The sequence below is a fragment of the Trachurus japonicus genome, chromosome 4, assembly GCF_045865225.1.
Source record: "Trachurus japonicus isolate A0001 chromosome 4, Traja_1.0".
NCBI lineage: Eukaryota > Metazoa > Chordata > Actinopteri > Carangiformes > Carangidae > Trachurus > Trachurus japonicus.
In genome coordinates this window covers 26,131,776-26,151,387 of record NC_140910.1, presented here as the reverse complement: position 1 = coordinate 26,151,387, position 19,612 = coordinate 26,131,776, and the positions used below count along the sequence as shown (strand labels likewise).

General features: G+C 41.6%; 1 protein-coding gene across 9 annotated transcripts in view; it reads right to left on the bottom strand.

Moving 5' to 3' along the window:
- Positions 1-14,757, bottom strand: part of lrrc7 (leucine rich repeat containing 7) — a 72,857-nt gene extending 58,100 nt beyond the window's left edge. For 5 of the 9 annotated variants that reach the window (XM_085774986.1, XM_085774987.1, XM_085774988.1 and 2 more), the window contains exon 1: positions 14,157-14,756. In XM_085774986.1, the coding sequence (XP_085631112.1) occupies positions 14,157-14,181 (25 nt within the window). In that variant the 5' untranslated portion in view covers positions 14,182-14,756. Of the gene's footprint in view, positions 1-14,156 lie in introns of all 9 variants that reach the window. The other 4 variants (XM_085774983.1, XM_085774982.1, XM_085774989.1 and 1 more) reach the window with 2 other exon arrangements.
- Positions 14,758-19,612: the final 4,855 nt, after the last annotated feature.

The following is a 19,612-nucleotide window of genomic DNA, read 5'->3' as shown; positions in this document are numbered from 1 at the left end:
TGTGTAAGAACCAGGGTGGAGTCGTTTTGAAAGGCCAGATTTTTTGGACCATGTTCAGTGAGTGTATCATGCTGCATCAGCATCTTAAACACCCTCTATTCTGTTGCTCCGTTCTGGCCAAGCATCATTTTCCTGATGTTGACATCTGCCGTCTTTGTAAAAATGTATATTTGCCAGGGGCTTAAAGAGTATGCAAATGTCACACTTCCTTTTGTACTGTACAGTAGCTTGAATCTGGGCCAACACAAGAAACTAGGGGTGTAAGAAAATATCAATGCACTGAAATATCGTAATATTTTGTTTCACAATACTGTATCGATATTCAAAAGCACTGTATCGATGTTTTAAATAAACTCATCCAACTCATCCAACCTATCCTGCAGCCACGGGAGCAGACTGTAGCAGCACAACCGCGGTTTACGCTCCGTACACCGGCCATGAACGCACCAAACCGTCCAGAAGCCCCCTGATCACGCCATCACGTAACCATAGCAAACAAATGTCTCATCAAACCTATGAACCCTGGTTGAACCCTTTGTTTTCATGTAATCAAAGTCTTCGATTTTTTTGGGTCAGCCCTAGCAAACAGTCATGGTGGTGGTTCTTGCGAGAGTACAGGTCTGTGGCTCATCGCATGCTCAAGTGTGAGCTAACTTAGCACAGTCAAAAAAGGAAAAATAGCACTACATAATCTTGCTTTTAGTATCAAAATATATTGTATTGTTGCCCCTGTATCGTGATAGATATTGTACAAAACACAAAGAAATTCAAACAAATTAACGATCACGAATCCAGTTAAACGATAAAAGACAATGCTTTGGCGTTGTGGCCAACGAAGGCACATTAAATCAGAAATCAAATCTCTGGTGAATCTGCGTTAAGTTGCTAATAGTGATCTGTGGAGGAAATTACATACTACGTTAAGTTCGCAATACTAGTGTCCACCCAGCAGGATTTGACGCTACAGTAGTGGTCAGGGAGTAAATATGACAGAACTGCTGCTTTTCTGGAGTATTAAATACATCCAACCTCACAATCCTTCTAAGCAAAACTTTCTATGATTTCACCTGAGTAAGAGCTGCAGTGAAATCTAACAAAAACCAGTCACCTGACAGAAAGCTGGGATGATGGAGAGATGATGCATCTTGTCACTGATCACCTTCATCACTTCCCCCTGTGATAATGACAATAGTCCTGATACGACCACATGACCACCGTCGTCCATTCACCATCAGTTACTATCAGTTTGAGCAGACGCAGCTTGGTGCAGAGCAGAGTAACCACAGACACCTTCCCTGTCTGGACGCAGAGGGAGACGGGGAGGAGAACAGTCAGAGTGAGGAGGCAGCTCTGTGAGAAAAAGCGCCGGTGTGAAACCCACTAGTCACGACACAAAGCTGCACTGAAAAATGTTTGAACACGATGCCATCGCCACAGCGACGTGGGCATCACAAGGCAAATTCGGGGCCAGTCAGTCAAGGGTGAGACACTTCACTCCCACATACCTGGGCACCGTCGAAACTTCACCATCACGATTCGCAACGCTCTGAGAAAACATTTGTACAGATTGTTTATTGTTGTCGTAAAACACTGTTTCATACTTGGAATAAAGTGGAATAAGATGCAAGTTTTTCTTACTGCAGCAACATTTAACTTTATCTTTACACATAAGCTGCAAATGTGGGAACAATTCGTCATTATCACCAGTGCGCCGCAGGACTGCACACAGTCTGTAGTTGCCATTTATCACTCCTACCCCCTACTTCTCTCTGCCTCTGTCTTTCTAGCTCTAATGGTTTAAAACAAACTCCTTAAACTGTGGTTTAGACTTCTTACTGAAACAACCCCACTGAAGAAAGAGAACGTGGCAATGTGAGGTGACATCATGGATGGGTGACATGTACCTGGATATCTGTAATTCCTGTGATATAGGAGCAAACAAAGTCATAGGGAAGTATCAGCATATCATCATCCTTAACGTTGGCTGTCTATAGGAACATCTGGACTGATCTCCAGGCCTGTCATGGTTATTTACACTCCTTGAGTGCCTTGCTTTAAAGGGATAGTTCAACATTTTGGCAAATTGGCCCATTGCCATAATCCCTATAGTTTTAGGAGTAGGTTCGTTAGCTTTAATTGTAGGTGCAAGCTATTTTTAGTAACAGCGGAGCAGAGCCGCGAGCTGCTCAGAGCTACGCTACAGAGGCTCATGGGATTTCTTGGTTTCCCTCATCAAACTCATCAAATACACAATCCAGTAACTCCAAAAAGCTCTCATGGACAAGTTGTGACCTGCACATTTACCACACTATGAGATAATAATGGAATATTACGAGACAGAGTTGTTTTCAGGGCAAATGCAGAGACAGCTTGCCGAAAAACTGCCCCCAACAGGAACGTGCATCAGCGGTTTTGCATGAATTTACCTCTAACTCCAACTTGTCCACCAGAGCGTTTTGGAGTTGTTGGATTGTGTATTTGATGAGTCTGATGAGGGAAACCAAGAAATCCCATGAGCCTCCGTAGCGTAGCTCTGAGCAGCTCACGGCTCTGCTCCGCCGTTCTAAAAATAGCTTGCAACGACAATTAAAGGTAACGAACCTACTCCTATAACTATAGGGATTACAGCAATGGGCCAATTTGCCAAAATGTTGAACTATCTCTTTAAAAGTGGAGTCCTCTAATGACAGCAAAGGACCAGCTCCCAGCGCAACAGACTCCCAATATAAACTCAGTGAAAGTTTAAATGCATGCAAGTTTTATTAAAGTGGTGATAAACGTCAGCAGAAAACCAGGGTTAACATCACCATGATTAAGCTTTATAAATCCTATTTAAAAACAGAAAGATAGCCTCTTCACTGCCCCTGTCTTACATGCTCGGGCCACATGTGTGTCCAGTGCGTCACGCCACCACTGGTGGTTGTTCCTTCCTTCCTTCCCTCCATCACGCCTCTGCACGTCTGCAGTCTCTGTTAATCCCTTTTTAAAGCTCCACATGGTCTGATGGTAACAGAGGAGAAAACCTTTATCTGTTAATAAACGTAGCTACTCATGCAATCACAAAATACGTGGCTTCTGAACATAATCCAACATTTCCATATTAGAAGTCGCAGTTAAGTTGTGTAGAAATTCCTTCCAGGTGACAGGGCTCACTATTTTCATGTATTATAATCAAAAATGCCAAGTGTACAGTGGGTACACAGGTCAATGGGCACAACTGCATTGCTGTTGACTGCATCTGTGAGGCACCACAACAGGCTGCCATGCTACTGCTGCCATACAGGCAGTCCTATGGACACCTATAGCACACATAAGACCTGTGGGAGCTGGCCTACATAGAGTCAACAAGAGGAGGAGAGAGAGAGGGAGGAGGCAAGAAGAAAGAGTGGGAGAAAGAAGGAGTCAATGATGCATTAAGCACCGAGCTTAGACTCACATACACACACATTTGTCTTTCTATACTTGTGAGGACCCTCTGTGACAAAATGTATCATAGCCCCCTGACATTAACCCTCACTGAAGCTCAACGCTCAAGTGGTCGACTGCCTATGTGTGAGATGAATTTCTGCTAATTGCTTAAGAGCATTGTGGTGGTTGTGTGTGTGTGTGTTGTGGAGGTTGATCAGAGCTTCCTGGGTCGGCTGAGCATGATGAACTATGGGATACACACAACCCTGAATATCACTTCAAAGAACGGTTAGAAGAGTTTACAGAGACATTTACACAAATAGTTTCATTATAGTAAATATGAGGTTATGAAAAGATCCTGGTCTGGTCATAATGTGTAATTTTCATGAAAACAGTGGTCTCTCCCTAAGCTTGCTGCTTATAGATACAGTATTCATTCATTTATTCATTCAAGAAAACGAAGAGTGGGTTACTGAGAGAACATTCATATATGAACATAATTTCTACGACACAAGCTTGGTCATGTGACCTGTGTTGGCAGTTTTTTTTTCCTGTAGGCACTTACTGTAAGTGCTCAAGTGTGGATGGAGCTAAGGTCTTAACCTTCAAACAGCCTAAAGTGTCCTCACAAGGCAGAAATATTCTCACTATGATGGTGTAAAGATTTAATTGGCCTAAACACACACACACACACACACACACACACACAAAGATACGTGATCGAAGTTAAAGATTTTCAGAGATGGAAATCCAACTGGTGTGAGATGAGAAAATCATAGTCAGCAATTCTCCCTCTCTCTCTCTCTCTCTCCTCCCTGTAACTCCCTTCTCGATCACTCACACACACACACACACACACACACACACACACACACACACACACTTCAGAGTCACATGCAGCTCCACATACTCAGTACACTCATACACATGCATGGATGAGCACTCTACAGTCAAGAGTGGCATGGTATCCTGCACACACACACACACACACACACACACACACTGGTCTGAGGTCTCCCTTCAGTCACGTGCAGTGCGCTGGTCCATTACTATGCTGCACACACTGGTGCCTACAGTGAGCCTGAGGACTTTGCTCAAACGTAAAGAAAAACACTGTCAAACAAAATCACCACAGCACCACGTCTGATCTCTGAGAACAAACCCATGAATGGACAAACCCACTGAACAGAGCCTCGTTTAAACACTGAGTTTGCCACTGAATGTCTGACATGCTTGCATGGTTGTACTACTACACTCTTACAGGAAATGTCTGGTATTTTAAGCTTACAAATAGAGTCAAAAAGCTGTGAATGGCGTCAAAAATATCATGTAGATCTTCTCTTTTAGTCCCATGTAAAAATCTGACTCATTCTGACACTCAGACACAATAATAAACCGGAAGCAATTTGACTTGTCATAGCACAAAAAGCACAGGTGGGACGATGAATGACTTAAATGACGGCTCTGGAATTCAGACATTGTTTATGTTATTAGTCACACCTGAGTGTTTCCTGTGATGACACATGAAACATTTTCTATGAAAAAGTTTGATTACTGTTTGCTTTTAGGAGAGGCATTTATTCATTTTTCTCAGAGAGGAAAATGACAGGAGGGATTTTTATAAGTAAAGTGGTGGAAGTCACTACTTTTCTTTCTATTTCGATTTTACACTATTTTATAGTTTTTCCCTGCTACATTTATTTCATAACTTCATTTCACAACCCTGGTCTCCTTTTAAAAAGTACAATGAGACACTGAATCAAAGTCACAGAGGAACAAACATAGAAGAAGAAGTAGACAATTTTTGTACGGCATGACACGGGGACTATTTTCTGTGGAGAAAACACTTTTCACCACAAGCCGCAAGATTGAGCCAATTCTGTGTTATCAGCTGGTGCTTTGTCGGATCCCAAAATGGTTTGCAGAGATAGAATCAGGAAACTTTCAAACAATGACTAATTTGTCAAGGTTGTGTGAAGACCAAATCCCATACAGAGAAAAACTCAACTCCACCAGTTGGATGGTGTTTTCTATTAAAATATAATCAACAAATAAATGATACTGGTGATAGAAGAATAATGAAGTTAACTTGTTTATTTTGTGAAATATTCAGCTCGATGAGTATTTGAGGATTTTTGATGCTGTTACTTTACCTTTAACTGTGTTTCTATACTTTGTAAAAGATCACTGCGTAAGTGGGCACAGTAGATCTTGACCAGGAAGCTGTGTCCTGTTGACCTTCCTTACTGTAAAAGCATTCGTCACTGACTGCTGCTAAAGAGAGGGGCTGACCTTGAAAAGAGGAAGCCTCACGCTAGCTCTGTGTTTCCCAGTCCTGGGGAGAGCAGCTCAGATTTGGCCAAGCAGATGACCCCGCTCTTCCTGGTCATACAGTACACTGATGCTGATGCTGATGCTGATGCTGCTGCCGGCTTGCAAAATTTTAGTGAAACAAACAAACAAACATAATCTACTACAGCCATAATCCTCACGCAAAGACGCTGCTGGTCAAATATTATGCATTAAAAACCCAGGGATAAGTCTGGTGATGTCAACAAATCCCATGAAAATACTCAAAATTAGATTGTATCTGTAGCTAAGGTCTGATGTATTTGATCTCTATGCCAACCACTTTATTATTGTCCGGAAACTATAAAATAAAACACACACACACATCTCTGAGCTACTCTTTTATGGGTGGCTTATTCTTTCATTACAATGACCAGTTTGTTGATCCCACATACATGATGCTGCTGCCAGAAATACAAGTGCATATATCTGCAGCTGTAAATAATCAAGCGTCTTTTAGGAAGATAGTTTGGCCTATTTGAGAAATTAAACCATAAATTTGGGGCTGAGAGCCACAGACAGACTTGAGATGCTGTGGCAGCATTGGTTTTTCATATTTGTTGACAATATGAAATATAAAATGCCATACTTCTGCTTTAAAGGAAAGGACAAAACATGTAAACATAGATATGGTGACCTAAGAAAAACGGCTGTCTTACTGAGATGATAAAATGTCAAAAAAGCAGCGAACACCAGTGAACACTGAGACGAGCCGTCTCTGAGTGGCTTCATGTCAGTGACAGCTGAGCAGAGACAGACAGAGGAGGACAGGAGGCAGATGCTGTCGACTTAGAAAGATTAAAAGATCTGCTGCTCTCAAATTCACACCCGTTCTCTGTCTCTTCTCCGCCTTTTTAGACTCTCCGCCTTTTTTAAAAACAATCTCACTGTTGACTTGACTCAAAAGAAAACCAATGACGCTACCGGTTTTAAACACATGTTCATTGTAGTCGAGAGACGGTTTTTATTTTCTGCTTTTCACCGATCTCATCTGTGGGATTTCACAAATGGGGCTTGTGGTTATTTTTACAACACCGAGGTACTTGCTATTATTACTACACTCAATGGGTTCAAATTACCTCCATGTTAAATGCTGTGGGTCTGAAAGGGATGAAAGGATTTGAAAGAGCAACAGAAGCCTTAGGGTCGCTCTCTGTCTCCCCTCTCGCTTCCATTCAAACATCCCAATGTGCTCCAGTCTGTAATGAAGGGCTCCAGACCACAGATTGCTCAGGCCTTTGTCCCATTAAGAGGAGACTGGGTCGCCAACGGCAACACGTGGACCAACCAGCACAGGATGCAGACGGACCCACGCCCTCCTCCTACTCCCATCTCCTGGGAGCTTGTCATACTTTACATCCCCTCTCCAGGAATTACTGGATCACTCTGGACCTAGAGCAAACTACTTTTTTCGTACTTTTATAGAAGTAGATCATGATTGGTCGACTTTTTGGGTCGTTCAAAAGCATCTGTGGGAGGAGGGAGACATAATGGACTATTATCAGCTGTAAAAGTACAGAAACCATACTGTTAAATATTCATTTACAAGCAAAAGTCATAGTAAAAGTATGAATATAATCAAGAAACTGTTTTTACATCCTTTAAAGTAAAAATAATAAATGAGAAAAAAATAAATAGTGAAAAGATTATTAATTAATCAATACAATTAACTTCATCTACTGATTATCTTCACTACATAGGCTACTAATCTGCTGAGGATCTTGTGATTGTAAAACTTCTAAAAACAGGGAGAAATGCCCAGAGCCCATAATCCAAACCACACAACCTTTGATTGTCTCTTTACTAATGTTCAGATCTTTTCCCGTCAGTACTTCTCCATGAGTGGATGTCTTCCAGCTGCTCAAAACAATGGTTTTTAATATTTCTAATTTCTTACTGCACTGTAAACACAGAACTCACTAAATTAAATGTATCTGTCAAAGTTTTGTTTTCCAGAAGACGTATTATTAATTTGTGTGAAGAATAAAATAAATGAAACCTGAAAGTGTACAGCTGTTTTCTATGAAGGACTGACGTCTCTTGGCTGTTAGGTCAGACTGTCTCTAATATAACACACTTACTGTAGGTGTTATGATGTTTAAGAGGTGGTTATAGGATCAATTTCATATCCTTCAATTCATTTAGGCGGGGCTAGTTTCAGTTTAAAGACTTTATTTTCCATCTATCGTGCTGGAAGACACAGAGATTATGGTTTTCATGAAATACGTCAGCTGCTATTGATCAAAGATGTGATGTACGCTGGCAATAATGTACGATTGAAAAAGTAGTCACTGGGCATGTTCCCGCCACGTGTCAAAAACAATAAATCCTATATCTAGCAGCGGTAAAAGTATATGAAGTCAGTGTAAACTTTAAACTAAACCTAAACTAAATGAACAAACGCCAAATGTAAGTCTAAGTGTGGCAGATATCCTGCTTTAAAAGAGGAAAGGAAAGATGCGGAAACTACGTCGTATCATTTTACTGTATGTTGGTCATGTTGTGAGTTGGTGAGTTGTGGCTTTCCGTGCATCACATCAGTCTAATTTACCTCCTGTCACTCTAAATCATAAACCCTCTAACAAAGAAGATACTAAACAATATCTGTGACAAAGTGACGATGTGACAGTTGCTTCTTTTGTAAATGATTGCATGAGTTTAAAAAAAAAGTGTACATGTAGGCTATTGATCCAATAATAGATATAATTGTTTTCTATTTGGAGCCTCTTCAATTATCCACATACTGTACATACAGTACAATACATCCTGACAACACAACACAACGTCACGCCTCACTTAGTCACATGTTAATAATGACTTGACATCGCTCTAATTGAGGGTTAATATATGGTAATGGGCTGCGCCAGTTCTCACCAGGTTGGAACTATTTGAGAGCACACACACACACACACACACACACACACACACACACACACAAACACCAAGCAAATTCATCAGAAACACACCACATGACACACTGGACAAGTGTGAAAGACTGAACTGTCCACCAACACACACACACACACACTGAGCCCACTGTATGTGTGAAACACCTTGCAACAGTCCTGCCAGGTTGTTAAACAACTGCACGGGACCAGGTGAGGTTTTTTTTCTCTCCCCCCAAACTGTTAATATGTTCATTTTCACAATAAAAGCGCAGCTGAAGCCAACAGGTTATGCAAGGTTTTCAGCCGTTTTCCTCCTGTTTCCTTTGTGAACCTGACATGAGGCGCACACGCGGCCTGAGATGCCGCGTTACGTCAGAACAAACTCCAAACTTAGCACACCCCAGTCACAATATCCTGACTAGACTTTGTCCTCATCACTGACAGGTCACTGTCTCTTTAGTGTTCTTGTTGCTGTCACAGTGGATGAAGAGAGACTTCTTTTTTTGGGGGGGTAAGACAGATAAATACCAGAAGCTCCATGACATGTCCCTTCACTGTATCACAACAAAGATGTTGCCTGGTGAGCCACAGCTGTGCATGGTGAAGCCCAGAGGAGTCTGCTAACACTTCTGCATCGGACACTTTGCACCTCAGGGGATCATTTTGGCAACGACTGAAAACTACTGAAATATGTTTCAACTATAAACATGACAGACACAGCAGGAGACTGGCTCGGGATTCTTAAAAGATTCAGGTGTAATTCAACAGAAAATAACATCTGTGGTTGGTTTTCTGCCTCATTAAGATTAGTTTACTTACAAGACAAGAAAATAAAACCAGTTATGAGCTAATATGCAAGTTGGTAAGTTACATCAGTCACAGCACTGCAACTAGTGAGGATTTTCAGTTTCTGGTCTTGATGTGTTGATTGATCGAACCTCAAATGTCTTGTTTTATCTGACCAACAGAATATTATTTAAAATCCACAAAAATCCAAACGCTGACGCAAGTAGGAAAGAAAACAATCATTTTACCTTGATTATCTGTTTCTACCTTGACTTAGCTCTTAATAGTTTGGTCATTAAAGTATCAGAAAATAGCACAATTCAAGGAGTATTTGTCTTATTATTATTTGTCTTATAGGTAAACAACTCTAGAAGTTCAACATTTAATTTACTATGATTAAAGGGACTACGAGGAGTTTCGGAAAGCTAAGTGTTTTCACACTACATTTCCCATGAGCCTCCGTGCGCACGGTGAAATTCTTGGACCGGCGCAAGACGGACGAAAGCGAAAACATTTGCCAAGAATGTTTTCAATTAATCAAGAATGAAAGTCGGAGGTTCGAAGACGATCAGATACCGTTGTAGTTCCGACCATAAACGGCGATTCGTTATTCCCATGACCCACCGGGCAGCGTCCAGGAAACCGAAACTAGGAAATGCTGGGTGAGCCGACCACTAAATAACTATAAAGACAAAACGATATATTTATCAAAAATGGATCCATTAACAAGTGTAGGTAACGTAGATTCATCCACATTAATATGAGACTCTTATAACTATAACTAAAAGCAAACTCCTCGGGGTCTCATTAACAGCAAATCCTCACATTTGAGAACCTGGAACTAGAGAAGGTTTGATGTTTTTGCATGACATGACAATTAAAGCAGGCAGACAAGTGGTAATATCATACTTCCAACAACCAAAATAGCAAGCAACATTTGACTCATTCCACTTACAGGAACATATCATACAATTTAAAGGGACGAGGAGTTTTGGAAAAGCAAAGCGTTTTCACACTACATTTATGAGCCTCCGCACGCACCGTAGAATTCTTCGACCGGCGCAAGACGGACTCATGTTTTCATTCATCAAGAATTAAAGTCAGAGGTTCAAAGAGGTTCAGTTACCGTCGTAGTCCCGACCATAAACTGCAATACGGCGGCGTTATTCTCATGAGCGTCCGCGAAACCGAAAGTAAGGAAACGCTGGTTGGCTTGCCCAGCATTTCCACCATTAATTAAAATAACAAAATAACGATAGAGACAAAACGATATATTTATCGAAAATGGAGGCATTAACAAGTGTGGGTAGCGTAGATTCATCCACATTAACGTGAGACTTTTTTATAACCACAAAGGAAATTCCTCGTTGTCCCTTTAAAATGACCCACAAGAGCAAAAAACTGGCACTGTGAATATTGAAAGGTTCAATATTTCCCACCAAATTTCCATTTTCCCTATAAGACTGTACAGACTAGGTCCACAATCTGTAATCCGAGCCAAAAAATTATGTCACCCTGGAGAGAACAATGTGCATGATGCAACCATGGCAACACTATCACTGAGACAGGAGGAGGGACAGAGTGGATGCTCCCATATGAATCTGCTCACAGTGAGGCGCAAAAAAAAAAAATCAAAAATCACATTAAACCCGTTAAATGAACAAAACGGATGAGATAAATTTATCCTCTGTGAGACCAGTTTGGAACAGTTTCATGCAGCCTGTGTGAACCTACAGTACAGAACGTGCCGTGACGAAGAGGATAATGTTTCTGTCTGTTCCTCCCTCCTCTACTCTCCTCGCCGCTCTCCTCTGCCTCTCTAAAAATCCTGCAAAGGCTCGCTTACACGGATTTGTTCTCAGAAAATGCAGCAAATATGTAGTGTGTGTAGTTTGTACTAAAATATACTGTAGGCATAATCCATCCAACAAATACTCACTCCTTCCTCCCAACAGTTATTCTTATTATCTGTTCATGAGCTAATCACTGTGTTTTCTTGATTAATTGGATATTTTTGGTTTCCAAGAGCCCAATCAGATACAAATGTTATATTTTGTTTGACAAACTCAAAGATGAAACAAAAAAAATCCTCTTATTTGAGAAGCTGGCATCACAGATTTTTTCTTTTTTAGAAACTGCTACAAACAGAATAATTGATCATCAAACCAGCAGCATGTTGCAATTTGATCCTGCAGCCTGGCTCTGTCCATCTCAGTCATCGGTTTGTTAAAAAAAAATACGGATAAACACACTGCTTTCAATATTTCGCTATTTGCCTCCTTTGAACTACAAAGTTCTGCTGACAGTCACATCTTAAGTCAAATTCTGGCAAAATTATGAATCTGCAACACCTACAGCGTTATCACTACCGTCACACCAAGTGTTGAGTAAGTGCAAGTGCAACATCATCATCATCATCATCATCATCATCGTCCTCGATAATATCAAAATTCACTCTCCTCATCACAATACACACTGCAGATGTACTGGTATCTCTGTCCCCCCTTCCCTCACTGGGTCTCTTTCCCTTGGCCCATCACCATGACGATGGGAGCCAGTTCCATGGATACAGTCACTAGGCAACCAGCAGCATCAACAGCAGCAAGCAGCAGCGGCAGTGGCAGCGGCAGCAGCAGCAGCAGCATCCTGTCAGAGCTGTAGTGGAGCAGCAGAGAGAGGCAGAGCCAACCTTCCTCCTCTTGCTGCATGCAAGTTTGTTCTTTGAAGAGGAAATGTTAATGCATTTATCGTGTCTCGAATCTGAAGCCTCTTACATTACACTCACACAGCGGGGGCTTAATTTAGTCTGACATTAAAGGACTTACACTCAGTACATCTATAGTTAGACTAAAATGGAGAAGTGTGTGGGTAAAATAGAAAGACGATGATGACAGGGTTGTGTGCGTTAAAGACTGATGCAGCTGTGTAACACACACACACACACACACAAATATGTATCAGCATTAGTACTCCATCATATACACTCGAGAATGAACACTCCTTATACCCTAATCTTTCTCAACAGGAAACCAAAATACGGAGCACCAACTGTGCAGTACCACAAAATACAACAGTGAACGCCTCCATCAGAACTGTAGATACTGAGTATTTCATCAGTTTAACCACTGAATATTTCCTCATTTCATAGATTGTCCATTTCATGTCATACACGCAGTTTGATAACCTCACTTTCATTAAGACATCCTACAAAAAGTATCTGCAAAAAAAACTAGTACTCCAATTGTCAGATGAATATAATGGAGGAAAATGTTTCCCACTAAATGTAGCATGAATTGGAAACATGTAACTGAAGCAAAAGTAGCCCAGGAAGCATTTGAATAAATGCACTTGATTACATGATGCCACCATCTCCATTGCAACACATTTCTGCCAGGTGACTGGAAAGCACAGCCACATTAGAGTCACCAAAAAGGAAATTAGTGAGTCTGCACAACAAAGACAACCATGATATGCAAAAAGAAAGAGATGGCAAAGCATATAGCTTTATATCTACAGTTACATGTCATGCATTCTGTATGGACACAGATACAGTAAGAGCATAGACTGCTGTGCTGTATGTGGTGTATCCAATCATTCATTCATTCATTTCATTTGTTTGCCAAAAGATATGAAATAAAGCCATTAGCGACGCCTGCAAAGCCCTGCTGAAAAGAAGATGTATTAATAGAGCCCATTTGAACACAGCAACACTAACTGAGCAGCTTTGAAACATGTTGAACTGAAGATTGTAATTAAATATTCCCTTTGATTAGAAGAAGCCCCTTCTTTGCATGATGCTTTAGTGCACTGCAAGTCAGAGAGACACAGACGTCCATACAGCCACACAGGAGCAGTGGAGAGACTGAACATGCAATTAAAACAGCCTATAACTAGAAAAATTATGATCCAGAGAATAAAACACTTTGCACAGATGTGAGTGTGACGGCTGCAATAAGCCATTCAGCCGGGTGGCTAAACAAGCCTTTGTCATTACAAGCCTGGTAACGAGCATGACAGACTGATAGAGCTAAATAATGGGCGAGATAGGCTAATAACCACGACACCTCAGGCTGGTGGATTTAACAGGTGTGTGTCCCTGATAATGTGTTGTATGGAGGCATGAAGCTATCATGGCAGAGCTGCTGTGGGCTACATGTCAAGACAGGAGGGTATATGACACTGCATCATATATCATCCACACGCACACGCAAATACACACACACACATCCCCCCCCCCCTCTCTCTCTCTTCCCGCAGTCATGGCTGTTTCATTAGCTCATCTCTGAGCTTGAAAGGCCCGTGAACCAGGTTATATCAAAGGATGAAAAGACCATTTTTATAAAAAATTTAAAAAAGAAGTTGAAAAAAATTAGATGATCATATATGACCCACGGAACCAATGTAACCAATAGCAATCCTGATGCATATATCAAATAGTGCCATTATTATCATGTGTGGCATGATACAAGTCTTATAAAAAATGTATGGTCATGACCAAACATTGGGAAACCATGGGAGTCCTGTATAAAACCCCATAATAAAACTTACAGCCTATAATACACATTTACAGGGCATGTATAAAAAAAAATTTTTTTTTAAAGGCATTTTGTGCAATCAGGTCACAGTATGTATATGAACGTGATGACTGGTGTAGGGATGCCCAGCATGAACACAGACTGAATGACAAATACTGCAGCAGGTATGTGTCTGCCAGTGTTGCCTTACGTTGTAAAGTCGAGTAGTTATCCATCTGTCCGGCTGCTGGTGGCGGATCCGGTTACAAGAAAGAAAAAAAAAGAAAATTCTTGGTCGTCCCCCGTGGACACAGCAGCACCGGGACGGGATCAGTTTACCGGGACGAACCGAGCCGGTGTGAAACCAGGACAGGTACCCGCGCGACCAGCCGCATCCTTAGTAGCGATACCCCCGGAGCCAGAAGACACAGGATGTGAGCACATCTACCTCGGTAGTAGTATGATTCATTTCAGGATCATTCGGTAAGGTTTTAAATCCAAGTAGGTTACACACACACTCTCTCTCACACACGCACGCACGCACGCACGCACACGCTGTTTTCGGTCAGATCTCCTCGGTATAGGTTTCGTTACAAGATGCCTCGCTCCGCCTCCATATGGTAAAAAAAAAAAAAAAAAATGAAGCCAAGATGCGGAGAGGGGCGAGGGGGGGGGGCAACACGGCTCACAGCGGGAAAGAGAAAGGTCAGTGAGCGGTTGTGAAAAATCACACCGGAGGAACGGTTCCGTGACCGACGGAGAGGAGCGGTGCACTTCTTCTCCTCCGTTACCGTAAACCCCGCTGCAGGGAAAACACATTCAGCAGGAGCGTCTCCTCCCATCTATCCCCCGTAGAGAGAGAGAGGGAGGGAGGAGAGAGAGAGAAGGGGAGAGGAGAGGGAGGAGAGAGAGAGAGAGAGGGAAGGTGGAGTGAGATGGATGAAGATGGAAAGAGGACGCCAGAGTAGGTGCGTGTGTGTGCGTGTTAGTGTGTTGTAAGCCCAATTTAACACGGCACCGATGCTGTGTGTATGTGTGTGTGTGAGTGTGTGTACAGTGACAACTAGATAGAAAGACGACTTCCATTCTTTCTTCTCTCACACACACACACACACACCGTGACTGTTGCCATGCTGCCTGTGTCTTCTCCTGAGAGAAAAACGTTGCCTCTGTGGACAGAAATAGCTCAACCATTATTTTATTGGAAGTTTTATTAGGTTTTTCTTAGCAAAGTGTTCAGTTGTTGGTAAGAGTAAATGGTTTGTTTTTATAAACAAACGACAGGACAAGAAAATGTTGAAATTTCAAATTTCATGAACTTGCACGTGCAAAAGTTTCTTTAGCTCCTCACTAACTTACTTTGTGTTTAGCATGTAGCAAAAATATTCTGCTTTGGGAACTTGTGGCAGCCAATGACACCACACAGACAGACAGAAGAGCTGACTCCATTAAACACAGTAAATCCTGGATGCGCAACTGCTGCAGTCAGTCAAGAAAGTGAAAGCTCAAAGACGACTGGATGATGATCCAAAGTAGACCTCACAATCCACATTAGCCACTAGTGATTGAGGACTTTCAAACAGTCCTCAATCACTGAAATTGTGTGGGTAGATGCTAAAAAACATACATACAAAACTGTCTCAGAACTTGAAGTTATCTACAGCAGTAGTGATCAGAAAATCAAATCAAGAACTGTAGTCTGCTCGACTCGACTTTTTAGCTTTTCCACTAGGATTAGTAGGCCGGTTACTTTTTTTAGTAAAGCCTCAGGTGAGCTGAGCCGATATTAAAACTCAACGTCAACCGACTGCCGGCCACTGATTGGCCAGAGTGTCCCTGCTGGAAGAGTCACAAGCGTGACGTCCGACATAAGAATCAAACCTGCTATTTTTAAAAACTGCTCTGTAGGCTACTGCAACTGTTGTTATTCTTTCGCGTGAGTTAAATGGCGGCTGTGTAGAAAACCACACCATGATCGGTCAACACGGTTAAAGTTTAGATTCTGCTTCTAAATCCATAGTCCAGGTACTTACGTCACATATACCAAAGTCGATTTCTTGACAACTTAAAATCGCAGACTGGGTTGGTTATTAAAGTGAGAAACTCATGGTTAACAAATGGTTTACACTATGCTAAGTGGAGTGCTATTGCAAATACTTATTATAAACCCACACCTGCCACATCTTTCTGAAATTTTAATCCAAGCCAGGAGGATGTAATGACAGGTTTTGAGGTAATCCAGCCAACCGGGCTGAGCAGCCATTAAGAGAAGCACAGGTGTTTGTAAAAACATCACCAACATTATCAGCAACTGTCCTTCCTGCCAAAGAGTTTTAGTATTTGGCCTTACGCCCACAATAAATGTGTCTCCTTTCTCCTCATCCTCCTCTTGAACAACTCTATGTATTAACCAAAATTTAATCTGAAGCTGAAAGGTGAAAGTGCCATCTATCAAAGATGATGATCACTGCCTCGTTGGAGTTTCAGCACAAGCTCATTATATGAATTCATACGAATACGCAACAGTGATGACTGATTTGGTCACCAATAAACACACTTAACTTCCAAATTCAATTTCCTTAACTTGATGAATGCTCTAGCTGCTGGAAATATGAAGAGTGTAGTCGCTCTTTCTTGGACGCCCTCACATCGATGTTAGGGCTGAACTTTGCAACCAGAAAAGCAGCAGGTGAACAACACCGAGCTAAATGATGTGCTCTGTGGTGCATGATACACAAATATATCATATTGTGATTGTATCATATTGTGTAACAAACAAACAAACATGTCCCTTTACAACTCGAGAAGATGATTTGTTACCTAGGGCATGTCTGTACAACACAACACTTACGGTGTATCAATATCTATCGCTGTGTTTAACCCATAATCCCTTGTTTATGACAGATTAAACTACACAAATATACACATCCTAACGTCGTATATGATATATAATGTTAACTACTGCTATATTGATTAATTTCTCATCAGCTTGGTTGTAAACAAATGCACATGGCCAGGAGAAGGGTTAGCAAAACGGTGGAAAAGCAACCGGACGTTTTAAGGTTAAGGTTGATCTTTTTTTCTTTTTTTTAAGTATATTTTTTAGGGCTTTTTTGCCTTTAATTGACAAGAGAGTTGAGAGAGAGACAGTAAATGGGAGGCAGAGAGGAGGGGGTGACACGCAGGATAGGGCCACTCGGGGCGGGATTCGAACCGGGGGCGCCTGCAGTGAGGACTATAGCCTCAACACATGGGGCGGGTGCTCTACCAACTCTGCTAAACACCGCCAAGGTTAAGGTTGATCTTAAGGAAAGAGGGTGGCTACTTGGTGCTCAGCAGGTGGTGGACGGTGGGTTTTTAAAACAGAATTTATGAGTGAATCAAAACAATAAAATTGAGGACTGCAAAGAAAAACAAAGAGCTGATTCTCGTAAAGCTTCATAAAGCTGAGGGAGTTGCTACTCACTCCACCCTTACCTAGTACAACATAACTGTCCACTATGGATTTAGTTGCCAGGGATACTGGGTTAGAGAAGCAGGAGCACGACGATAAACTTGTGTGGGGAAGGTTCAAGCTTCTACATATAAATGTTTGTAACTATGCACAGACTGTTGATTTCTTGCTGTAACATTAGGGCTTTCCAATGTTCTCCTTCTCCAGTAATGTCTTCCAGAAGGGCAATCTAAATCCAAGCAGACAATGAATGATACTGCAGGGGGAAGCGCTGCCAGGCGTGGACCAGTTGTGTGGGAGGTCATGACTGCAGCAAAGGGGCAATTAGATTTAATAAAGTTTAGCCTCTGGAACAATAAATGTAGATTCATAACGCCCCTAAATAAGGTGCGGTTTCTGTTGCGACCTCTAATAAGAAAACATAGCAAACCTTCAGCTCGACTTCACTCCACTGTGCTCAACTCTTCATGAACAAATGATATAGTATCTTTATGCCATCTGTGCCAGTTGGCTGTGCCTAACAAAGCTCCAGTTAATCCCAGATGGTGGCGCCGGGATTCTGCAAGATTGACTGAGTTTAACAACAGTCTGTGAGGAAGCAGGAGGCTGGCCAGCCCGTCCCTGTCACTCATCAAGTCATCTCTCTCTCCGTTTCCTGGACCACCTTGAGGCTTATCGGGTCCTCAGAGGAAGAAACCATCAACTTTCAGCATTGGAGCTTCAAACTTCCTGAGAATACAACAATAAAGAATAAAAAGTAGCTTTAAAACCAAAGTCTTGATCAACATCTGGGATTGCATTTGTTACCTAGCAACAGCAGCAGCCAAATTTAGACAGCCCTGGGCTTTTGAGTTTAAGTATAGTGAATAAGTTTGTTTTCAAAACAAGATATCAAAGCGAGAAAGCGGTCTACTTTTAGAAAGTGAATGACAGCACAAATGGGAAAAAACATATATATTAAAAAAAATTCTAGTGGTAGGTGAGATGTTACTTTACATCTTTATCAAGGTTGTGTTGTGTATAAATGGATATGTAGAGCAGAGTGCGGCTTTGTGTTTCTATCTTCTGCTTCTGAATGACACCGCTGAAGGCTGGTGATTTTGTTTTGACTGATGGGAGTTGATCTGTTGTGTAAAATGTAAAGGAATCCCTCCCTGCCATTTAATAACGCTCCTTGTGGTTTTCCTACATACAGCTGTGCGCTCTTGCACTTGCCCTCTGTTTGATTACAGAGCAGTATTAAATTACCACTGTTTGATAAAAGCAGAAGAAGCCACAAGAGGCCAGGCTTTACAATGATTTTTAATCAATATGGGAAGGGCTTTACTGGGCTCCATGTTGTGTCTGTTTATGACTGACTGCTGCTTCTGTTTCCTTGCTGCCCCTCAGCCTCACCACAAATACTAGATCAAGTACAGACTTTGTTGTAGTACACATTTTTCAGAGTGAGGTACTTGTCTTTTAAAGTGGATTGTTGAGCTTTGTTTCTGAAGGAAGAGATGCTTGACTTTCTACTTGGTTCTTTTTATCAGTTGTAGTGCAAAAATATTAAAGTGTGAAATGGAGAAAGTAAAACAAAAAGCATTTCTGCTTGTTTGGAATATGCTACCAACAACATATTACCTTATGTGGAAACCAGTCTTGTGAGATACTGGTATTCTCTTCTATATGCATGATTAGGTTTAATAAAATGTTAGTGCTTCAAAAATATGTTTCCGTTCCCCAGTAACTCAGATGAGAAGTTGTCAAATCTAAGCTCAATAAGTGAGAAACAGCATATTTTACACTCTGTGTAACACTTGGTGGGCCAAACTAATTTTCTCAGAGCCAGGTTTTGCCCACAGGTCCTATTTCAAGCAGCTCAGATTCAGCTGATTTTGCCCACAGCTCCTATTTTGGGCAGTTCTGGTTTAGAGAGCCAAGCTTGGATCTGCTATAAAGCATAGGTCGCACACTGCTGCATACATTTAGAGAGGTGGCCTATTTTGAGCACCAGATTTCACCTCCTTCTACACCTCGTACGTGTTGTGTGAGTTTTAGCTCAAAATATAAAAATGATGCTCTTAATATCACCAGTGCAGGATTCCCAGTTCTGCAGATACACTACAGTACCTTAGAGAGGTCACAGGACTGTCGGCATCGATGCAGGCTCCAAACTTAAAGCAGCTTTCAATAAATTCTGCTCGGGGTCTGTCTGTGCCCTTCCATCTTTG